The 10943-nt window shown below is 37.3% G+C and overlaps 1 protein-coding gene across 5 annotated transcripts in view; it reads right to left on the reverse strand.

The window, feature by feature from the left end:
• Positions 1 to 621: 621 nt before the first annotated feature.
• Positions 622 to 10943, reverse strand: part of RASGEF1B (RasGEF domain family member 1B) — a 634161-nt gene continuing 623839 nt past the window's right edge. For all 5 annotated transcript variants that reach the window (XM_037739153.1, XM_017530206.2, XM_017530209.2 and 2 more), the window contains 4 exons: positions 8123 to 8218; positions 7364 to 7487; positions 5514 to 5586; positions 622 to 2055 (listed from right to left, as the gene is read on the reverse strand). In XM_037739153.1, coding sequence (XP_037595081.1) covers positions 2031 to 2055; positions 5514 to 5586; positions 7364 to 7487; positions 8123 to 8218 — 318 coding nt within the window. In that variant the 3' untranslated portion in view covers positions 622 to 2030. The remainder of the gene's footprint in view (positions 2056 to 5513; positions 5587 to 7363; positions 7488 to 8122; positions 8219 to 10943) is intronic.

The raw sequence follows: 10943 nt of genomic DNA on the forward strand, positions 1-10943 counted from the left end.
CGACTGACACCAGTGCTTCCCCTGTGGCCTGGTATGACATGGCATGTGCCCTTCCCTCTCAGGAAATTGAGTAATATAAAGCTTTCAGTGGCATTGACCTCTCTGTATCACCACTCAGCTACCCCCATAAATTAAAATCTCAAGAGGTATCATGACACGGAAGTGCCTTCCTACTCTCAGTGGATCCCAGGACCAGCAGCATCAGCATCCCCTGGGCCCCATCTCAGACCGACAGAATCTGCATCTGCATGTAAAAAAGATCCCCGGGTACTGAAGTTTGAGATGCTGTGGTGGTGTGATTTAAAGCTTAAGGTCTGGAATTAGAAGGTCCATTTCAAATATTTGTGCCTCTCATTAGCTATGTGGCCTTGCACAAGTAATTATTAATGTATACCCCTTTCCACCCCTAATAAGTAGGTATGAATCTATGCTAAACACTTAGAAAATGCCTGGCAAATGATGCAATCATTCATTTTTAGAAAACAAATGCCCATGCACACACTGCTAAGGCAACTTCCTCAGATACATTCTTAGCCAGTTTCTTGAACTGATCCACTGTGATTATAGCCCATGCCCACCTCCAACAATTCCATCCATAAAAACAAAGAAAGACGCCACAACTCCTGGCCGCAGAGTGTAAAATATATTGATGGTTGTAAAGGGACAACTTGGGGATATTTTAGGTCTGCTGACATGATGCGCAGCATACATACATGCTCTAGTTTTTGGAACCATGTCATTAAGTTTTCAAATACATCTGTTTTGAACATGGCATTTTGTTTTTTTCATTAGCACAAATTACTACTCTACAGTTTCTCCTAGAGTAAATAAATATAATGGCTGTTTGCAGAGCGACTACAGATTTACTTAGATGTTTAACAAGGTGAACGATTTCACTATTAGATAACCACTGAGTTAATAGCAAGGTGTTTTTCATCTGTTTTGTTTACTGCTAAGTGGGGGATGGGTGGAAACTTTTCCAATTTATTCTTTGTTGACATCTTTAGTTACCAACACAGACTCCCAAAAGTAATGAAAAATAACAGTCGGTTAAAAAAAAATTAAATTGTTATTAAGCCATGGGTTTTCCCAAGATCCTTAAAGTCAGCTCATTTAAATTTACAAGAGAAAAAAAATAGGCATCATGGAAAACTAAGGAACAAAAAGTTACTGAAAAATACATCTGTAGAACACAGTGGTCCGTTGTAAACAGCTCAGAAGGGGGAAAAAGAAAACAAAAAAAAAAAAAAAAAGAAAAATGTCCTCCTAATGTGTTAAGCAGTCCAATGACAAACTCTGCTTTTTTTTTCTTCCTAGTGGCTATTTTCCTACCACAGTGTTGAGCTTCATTATTATATTAAATAACTTATATGGGTAAAAAGGAGTTTGCTAACCAGCAGCCAACTCAAAACCTTATAGGAGGAGGGAGGAGAAAAATTTACAACACAGCACACACTAAAGGGAAACAAAGTCCACAGTCAGCTTCCAACCAGTCTTACCCCCTGGCAATACTGATTGAGCTGAGGTTTGGAATCTAAACTGGGGGATGGGTGTTAGGGGGGTTTTGATCCCCTCCTTCCACTCCCTTCTTCATTTAAATTAACAAAAGAAACATGGGCTTCCTCAGAGCCAGCATTCAGCTGGGCAAGTCCCATTAGCAGCAAATGTTCAACCAAATTAACAAAACACACACAAAAGAAAACCCCATCCAGGTGCAGAGCTGTGATTCACATGGAAATTCCAGGAGATGAATCATGTGCAGAGCCGGGATTTTTAGAGGATTCTTTCTCAAGTGTCTTCACTGAACATTTCAGTCTCACAAAATCGGAGTCTGTCAGCTGCAGGAAGTAAGTTCTCCATCTGGTCTTGAGCGAGCTTGCTTGCTTTGCTGACCGGGGTGCTCCAATGACTGCCGGGTCTTCATAAGTGTTTGTAGTACTAGATACCAGAAAACAAAGGCCAGCCCTTCAGTGATCTGCAGGAAGCAGCAGCAGGAGCAGCAGCAGCAGTAGGCAGGCAGCTCCCACGTGTTAAACTCTGCCTAAGAGGCTCGACCTGAGTAATAAAAACAACACAGCCTAAGACAGAATGTAGCAGACTACTTGAACTAGGATGAAAATGCCTTGTGTGATACTAATTTTATCTTTCTTGTGTTTTAAGTTTGATTTTACAAAGTCAAACCAGGAAGAAAAAAAAATCAAAAAGTCCTATTGGCTCTCTGGGAAAACTGCTAGTCACTTAAAAAAACAAACATTTATTAAGGGAGATGGCAAAAGGTTTAACAGATAAATTTATATCTTGAGTAGGTTTATATTATAAAAAAAAAAAAGGAAAGATCATTAATAATAAAGAGCTTTTAGGTATGGGTTATCACAGATGGGTTTACTTGGTAGATATAAGCATCTTCACAAAACATTCCATGAACACTGGGAGAGTTTAATAGGTGACAGTAAGGGTGTATGCCATCAGAGGTGTATTTGTCATTGCTATTATCAATCTACGTGTCTGCAATGAATGCCTCTAGGTCCACCAAGGAAAGCATCTATGTAAATTACTGCCTTTAAAGCTAATGTATAAACGTTTTTAGGTAAGTACAATGATTCCAGAATACAGCCAGCCCTCTCTATCTGTGGGTTTTGCACCTGTGGATTCAGTCAACTGCAAATATCAAAAATATTTGTAACAAAAAACAAGTGTCTGTACTGAATATTTATAGACTTTTTTCTTGTCATTATGGTATAACAACTATGTATATAGTATTTATGTCACATTAGATATTATAAGTAACTAGAGTTGATTTATGGTACAACAACTATTTACATAGCATTTACATTATATTAGGTATTATAAGTAATCTAGAGATGATTTAAAATATAAGGGAGGATGTGTATGGTTATATTGAAGTATTATCTATTTATTTGTTATTTTGAATTTACCCTAACAGGTCATGTTGTATTGACTCAGTAAGATTGATGGCCATACGAAAAGAATATTTCTTAAAACAACAGCAACAAAAAGTTCCATTTTATTATACCAGGGACTTGAGCATCCTCTTATTTTGGTATCTGCAGGAGGTCCTGGAACCAATCCCCCATGAATACCAAGGGATGATTATGCTTCATCTTAGTACCCACTTAACATATGTATCTTGTAAATTATAATAGGCTGTTTGATTTTGTTTTAACTTCTTTGTGGTTGCTATGCCTTGGCCAACACCTGCAATAACCCAGTACCATTCAATTACACTACAGGAGCATGGGCTGGAGAGCAAGATATGGTGTCCAGAGCTGGGGCAAACACTAGGGGAAGGACCTGTGCTTGCCCTCAAGGGGCTTACACAGCAATTGGGAAAAGAACCACAAACACTACGCAAACCACATGGCTGGTAACAAGAGAGAAAGATGCCTCCTGAGTGTATGAGTTCTGGAGAAATTCTTTCTAGGGGAAAGGGATGGGGGAGGCATTGGAGCTGGGCCATGAGAACAAACAGGATATGGAAAAGGCAGAGTGTGTGGCTTGAACACCAACACAGATAGGAGCTATTCTTCAAGACTCCTTAAAAAACAATTTTAACGTGGAAACTGTTTTATACCAAAGAATATAACTTTCATTTCAACCAACTGATACGGGAGTGCTGGCGGGGCAAGAGCACAGTCACTTTTAATAATATGGAATGAGAGAAGGAAGTGCTGGGTAGAGAAAGGTGGGTCCCTGGCTAGGGCTCCACCCCCAAGGACCTAGGTGAGGACAGGCATTTCCTGCCCAAATGTTGCATTTCCCAAGACCACCCTGGACCACCAAACCCCTATCCTGGGCCTGTAAAAACCGGAGACCCTAGCAGGCAGACACACAAATAGCTGGACATCGTGAGGAACACATTGGCAGCAGAAGATGCAAGCAGGTGGCCGTGGAGAAGACACTGAGGAGAGCATATATTATGTTAACAGTACAGATGTGGGAAGATATTATATAATTCAGTCTTTAGCTTTTAATGTCAAACCTTTGACTTATGAACCTTTCCAATCTAATCACTAGTTAATAGTAATGTCATAAAATAACAGGAACTAGAAAATTTTGTAGGTAGGTATGGATTAATTTAAAATGTCTGGAGACCACAGGTAATGCAGATACCAGATATCACTTATGTGTAGCCAATCTGTCTGCTTACCAATTTTTTTAAAAATCTACAAGAAAAGTAACAAAAGCTAAGTTATACCCAGGTGCCCCACAAAACTTAATGTTTTTAAAAATATATAAAGGATTAAAAAGGAGACAGATGGAAGGCAAAATATATCAAAACAGGGTAACTAAAAGGAGTAATTCTCAAGTCTTTTATAGAGCAAGATACACATTCTGAGCTCAGCTCATGTTTTGCACATGAATAATATGAAACAGCACAGTGAAATATTTTAATACAAACACAAAGTAATACAAAATTTTAATTGAAATGTGCCACTGCTAGGCACAAGATTATATATTTTATTCATATATATAAAATTAGGCATCAGCCTGTATATGTAGGAATATATATATAGGCATCAGCCCAACAAACCGGTTACATTCCCATGGCTCTAGGCATTGGCCAAACCTTCTTTATGTTTGTCTGGGGATACAAGAAACATCTTCAATCCTTTACCAATCACCATGATGTCCTAAGGATAAGAATTCCAATGCCTTTATACCTTATCCCTCATCATGGGAAGGTACAAAGAAGGCCTAAGCTTTCCTTTGAAACAAACCCAACCACAGAAAACCAAGTATATCTCAGATATCCTGGTTTGTAAAATCTAGCCTAATATCAAGTATAATGAAGTGTCTCAAATGATTCTTGGACCATAAAAGGAAGAGAAAAAATATGCTTGCAAACCCTAGTACAAAAAGGTATATATTCCGAGTTTCTCATTAAAAATAAAATAACAATTTTGACTGTATTATACTATTTCTTGGGCTGCTTTTTGCCTATTAAAGTATCTCAAATGCTTAAAATACAAATCTAATCCTATTCTAGTTTTGTCCAAAAATACTCATAAAATAGCAAAAGCTGTAAATCTGAAAAATCTCTAGATTATGTTTTAAGTCCCAACTCTCTCAAAGAGGGGACTGAGATCCACCCATATAAAGCCTACCAGTGCTTTTTTTTTTTAAAATCTCAGGTCAAAAAAATTTATGTTTGAATAACTATTCGGAAATAAAGTCTGAACTTCTGATATTTTAGACAAAGAAAATTAGTTAATGCATTTTTTTTTACCATACTATGGTTCAGTTCCTCATTCTATTAAATAATGGGAGAGAAAAAGAACAGTCACTATATATCTGCCAGTATAAAAAATGAAAGGCAATAAAGCAGAATGACGGTAGTGGGAATTGTGAGCCACAAAGATTTGGTGTACAATAGATGAAGTACACAGGACTTGGAACAGATGCCAGCAGCTTCCCATGTAACACATGTGGCTTTCTTCAAGTAAAGCCAATTTCCTTCAGACTTGGGCAGCAATGAGAAGAATGAGACCCACCTTAAAGACTTCCATCTGTCTTTCTCTATATGATTTTCAGGTCCTTCACTTTCATAAGAAGCCAAGTAGAGAGCTACAATCAACCAAAGGAAAGTGCATTAACATTAAAGCCTTCTCCTGATATATTATCTACCACCATCCATCCCTTGTTCAACTTGAGCCAAACCCCACAGCAAAATAGTCTTCAAAATATCAAATCATGACCAAGAAGCTTCAAAACAGAATATCACTTTGCCTCTGATGGACTATCTCAATGAAATCCCAAGGGCTTTTAGGCCAAAAAGGCACTTAATTACCTAAGAATGTATGAGGCAAAAAAGCTTATAAAATGCAAGTCATATGATACTATCACACACTCAGACTTACGTGCTTTACAAAGAAAGGCGTGGGAGTTGTTTCCTGGTAGCCTGAGTTGTTTTGTTCTTTGTTTTTGTTTTTGTTTTTTAAACCCTTTACTGGGTAAAAAGCCAGGTTCTCTAGGCCAATTTTCTATCATTCTAATATTTTCCTTCCTATTTAAAGCAGAAAGACTCTTCATTTAAAAATTCAAAAGTTTGTTATTAATCCTCTTTACACAGAGATTAAAAACAATCAAATCCCTTCTGGCATAGGTGATATTAATTTAAAATGTCCTCCTGGCTGGGTGTGGTGGCATAATCTCAGCACTTTGAGAGGCTAAGTTGGGCAAATCGCATGAGCCCAGTAGTTGGAGACCAGCCTGGGCAACATTGTGAAACCCTGCCTCTACAAGAAATTAAAAAAAAAAAAAAAAAAAAAGCCAGGCACAGTGGCTCATGCCTGTGATCCCAACACCTTGGGAGGCCGAGGCAAGCAGATCACCTGAGGTCAGGAGTTGGAGACCAGCCTGACCAACATGGAGAAACCCCATCTCTAATAACAGTACAAAATTAGCTGGGCATGGTGACATGCACTTGTAATCCCAGCTACTCGGGAGGCTGAGGCAGGAGAATCACTTGAACCTGAAGGTGTGGAGGTTGCAGTGATCTGAGATTGCACCATTGCACTCCAAGCCTGGGCAACAGGGGCAAAACTCCAACTCAAAAAAAAAAAAAAAAAAAAAAAAATCAACTGAGCATGGTGGTGCATGCCTATACTACCAGCTATCTGCAAGGCTAAAGTGGGAGGACTACTTGAGCCCAGGAGGTTTAGGCTACAGCGAGCTGTGATTGTGCCACTGCATTCCAGCCTGGGTGACAGAGTGAGTTGCTGTCTCAAAAAAAAAAAAAAGTTCTTCAGTCGTTATTGTAAACGCTATCAATCTACTATGAGAAATGTTAATAGGTGCTATTAATTTCTATAATATTAGGATATATAACAAATCAAAATCTCTATTTTATGAGCAGACTTCTGATGATTTTTTTCTGTATCTATTCAATCACTTTTTCTGCTTCAACTCCCTAATGTTTTAACAGGTCAAAACGTTCCAGTACTTTTTTCAACAGCAGGGTATAGCAATTTACTATCTTTGTTTTTTTTTTTTTTCTTCAAATTACATGGACTATCAACATAACACAAAATACCTTTGTCTATTCAAGTAAGCCCAAACAAGAAAAAAAAAATTCTTTGATAACCCCATTTGTGCCCATAACTTTGTAGATGTGGTATTATAAAGAATGCTTAAACACAGAAACATACTGTTCATAGGTGAATATTATGTGCAAATATTTTAGGGACAAATCATACATTTTCTGTGAAACAGAAAACTCTTAACATGGAACAGATCAGAGGACATGCCTCATTAATATATGAGTAAACAAAGCATTTCTATACTAATTTCCTAAATAAAGGATTTGGGGATGTTAGTGGTAGCTCCCATTGAATGGCCTTACCATCTTCACTGAAGACTGGTACTGTGAGTAGATACTGCAAGATCTTCCGGTCCCTCTCAAATGGACACTCCACTTGTTTCCATGTCATAAATTCACTCACTTGTTTGGCCAGTTCCCAAAATTTCTGGAAGGTAATTTTAAAAAAGAATATAAAGGTGATCAAAAAAAAAACTATGAACTTGGGAGAGGCAATTTCATTTGAAATGATTCCTTTTTTTTTTGTAAAGAGACAGTGTTTGATTCTGTCACCAAAGCTGGAATACAGTGATACAATCATAGCTCATTGCAACCTCAAACTCCTGGGCTCAAGCAATCCTCCAGCCTCAGCCTCCCAAGTAGCAGGGACTACAGGTGCAAACCACCACAACTAGCTAATATTTCAATTTTTTGTAGAGATAGGGTCTCACTGTTACCAGGGCTGGTTTCAAACTCCTGGCCTAAAGCACTACAGGGTGAGCCACTGCAGCCAGTTCCTTTCTGGTATTTAATCTTCTGAATTATATGGTTTTCTTAATAAAACTATATTTGTGAGGTATAAATATTTACTCAAATTCCCCCAAATAGTAATAATCATCATCATAATGGTGCAGCTGCTCTCTTCTACTTGCTATTGTTAATTTCTTGCAAAATAATACAGAAAGAGATCATTTGTACTGAAACTGCAAAACTGGCTTTGGCTGCCTGGCCTGGAATGCAGTGTTGGAAAAGCTGCCCCTATCCTTGTGCTCGAATTTTTGTATCCTACTTTATCACACTCACCTCAAAATTGACATGGCCATTGGGAAGGCGGTTGGCACAACCCTCATTGAGGAAATAAATATCTTTGATTAAGAGACTGAAGAATGGTATCACAATCTAGAGGAAACAAAAGATACTGGTTTGTCTGGGTAAACAAATATTTAGCCTCACATAAAAGAATACATGAGACAAATGAACAACATTAACTTCTGATTATATGAAAGGCCACAAATAATTAAGGTTCAGTGTTTTGTTTCTTACACAACTGCAGTTTCTTCCCTTTCATTATTTTGCTTACAATACAACTGCTGTTTATAACCAAAGGACAGCAAGGACAAGTATTCATTGGGAAGTGAATAGGTTAGTACTTTTATTACAATTTTTCCTAAATTTTCTTAATGCAGCAGTATGCAATAAAATATGAAAACTCTAGCTATTATAAAAGAAAAAAATACCTAAAAGAACTCTGGCCTTCATTTAGCAACCCCTCAGCAAAATGTTAATGGAATATCTATCATTGCAGGCACCAATTTTTATTTTTTTAGAGACAAGGTCTTGCTCTGTCACCCTGGCTGGAGTGTGTTGGTGCAATCATTCCTCACTGCAGCCTTGAACTCTTGGGCTCAAGTGATCCTCTAGTCTCAGCCCAAGCAGCTGGGACTACAGACACATACCACCACACCCAGCTAATTTTTTAAAATTTTCTGTAGAGATAAGAGTCTCATTATGTTGCCCAGGCTAGTCTTGAACTCCTGGGGTCAAGCAATCCTCTTGTCTCACCTCCCAAAGTGCCCAGATTACAGGCATGAGTCACCAAGCCCAGCCATGTACCAATATTTTAAGATGCATGATCCATCTCCCTGCTAGAAGCTGTACTACTTATTATTACATGTCTACATTTAAGATAAACTTTTTTTTTAGATGGACATTTTATTTACTCTTGAAGACATTCCTCAAGATAATGTGAGAGCTCAAGGTTTTAGAATAGTTGCTACAAACTTTCTACTGTAAACCTGTCCTGTGTATGACAGAACAAGTTAGCACCTGCTCTCATGGGAAATCACCTAAGAAGTACCTTGCACAATATGTTTTGAGACAAATGTGCCCCAGGGGGAGGAGGAAATATGAATGTATAAATTAAAATTAATGGTTGTTTAAAAACAATAAACCTTTAAAAACACTTTCCCATCTGAATTATTTGGCTTGATGAGATGGCATTTAATTAATTAACCTAAAGCAATAATCTCACAGTAAGTACCTCAAATCATACTAAACCCACAAGAAACAGAGATAAAGGCTCACATACAGTAATTTCCATTTTCTCTTAAATTTCAACATATTTTTGAAGACTCTAAACTTCCTACAATGTAAAAATGCACTAAACACCGATTGTGCGCCTATCTTGTTTCCCCAAGGTCAGATCTTTGAAGTTTCCTAAGCTTATGACTCAGGTGGTACTTCTACATAAAGTGAACAGGAAAATATACTTTTGGGCACCCACAGAAAAATATTAAGTATCTGGAAAACATGCTTTTGGGCTCCCACACAAAAATATTAAGTATCTATTCCCTTCTAAGGAAAAATTTAGATTTTCCCCAAAGTCATTTAAAAAACAAGTTTTGATTACTTTCGTTTCACTGATTTCTGAAAATAACCAAAATGCATCTTCAGTTTCAACATCTCACCTAAATATAGTTTTAATCATTTATTATCTTTGAAAGTCTCTAAAGCCACATTGATAAAGATCTCATTACCTTTCCTTCTAATATGATTGTCTATTTTCCATTATGTTCGAACTAAACAGCATAGTAGCAATAATAAAAGTACAAGTGAACCTTGCCTCCATGAAAGACTATTTGTGAATGGAAATGGTGGACTTTGGATGCTGCCAGACAACAGTAAAAAATTTGGCTTCAGAATTTACTGGTGGTATAGGCTAGGAGCTGGCAAACTGGCCCTCAGGCCTCTGTTTTATGACCTAGGAGCTACACATTTTACATTTGTAAGTAGCTAAAAAGTCTAAAAAGTATTTCAAGATGCATGAAAATTATATGAAATTCAAATGACAGCAGCCATTGAGCTTTACTGGAAGACAGCCATACTCATTCATCTCCATACTATCTATGTCTGCCTCCATGCTACTGTATCCAAGGTGAATATGCACCTGGAGGATAATAAGGATACATCATCATAAGACAGCCCCAGGGAAATAAGAAACTTATAATCAAGATGTAACATCTGCATATTGTAGCAGCTTTTAAACAAGAACTTTATTTCTGTGTTCCATTCTTTGGTGCTGAGCTGTGAGATCACGTGGTGTTTCTTATTGATGTTTAAACTTCTCACAAATTCACACAATGTGCCTATAGCTGGATTATAAATTCTAGGTGGCAGAGGCTATACCTTACATGATTTTTGCATTCAGGGGTGCCTGCAAGATTCTCCACTATTGACTATCTCAATCACTCGTTCATTGAAATAGAAATAAAACTAATCTTACTTAGTTATAACTTTTAAAATATTGTGTTTACTGTTCTGTTCCTTATGCCCACATGCAAGAAAGAAGTCTCACAAGTTTCAACTTCTCATTTATTCATGGATAACTGCCTTCAGATCTGTAGCCCCAATACAAATCTAATATGTTGAAAAATCAGATTTTAAGGACTTCAGATTTCCATGAACTAAGTGAATGTGCACATTATTAGTAGGAGAAAACAAAAGTTTATTTTCCTGAAGGTCTTGTCAATGATGTTTTTAGTGGGAGAACTCCTCAAGTAATACTATTTTCGAATTTCCTTTCAAAATATTCTTTTTTTTTTTTTTTTTACAGAGTTTCGCTCTT

Source organism: Cebus imitator, unplaced genomic scaffold (assembly GCF_001604975.1).
Source record: "Cebus imitator isolate Cc_AM_T3 unplaced genomic scaffold, Cebus_imitator-1.0 Scaffold64, whole genome shotgun sequence".
Taxonomy (NCBI): Eukaryota; Metazoa; Chordata; class Mammalia; order Primates; family Cebidae; genus Cebus; species Cebus imitator.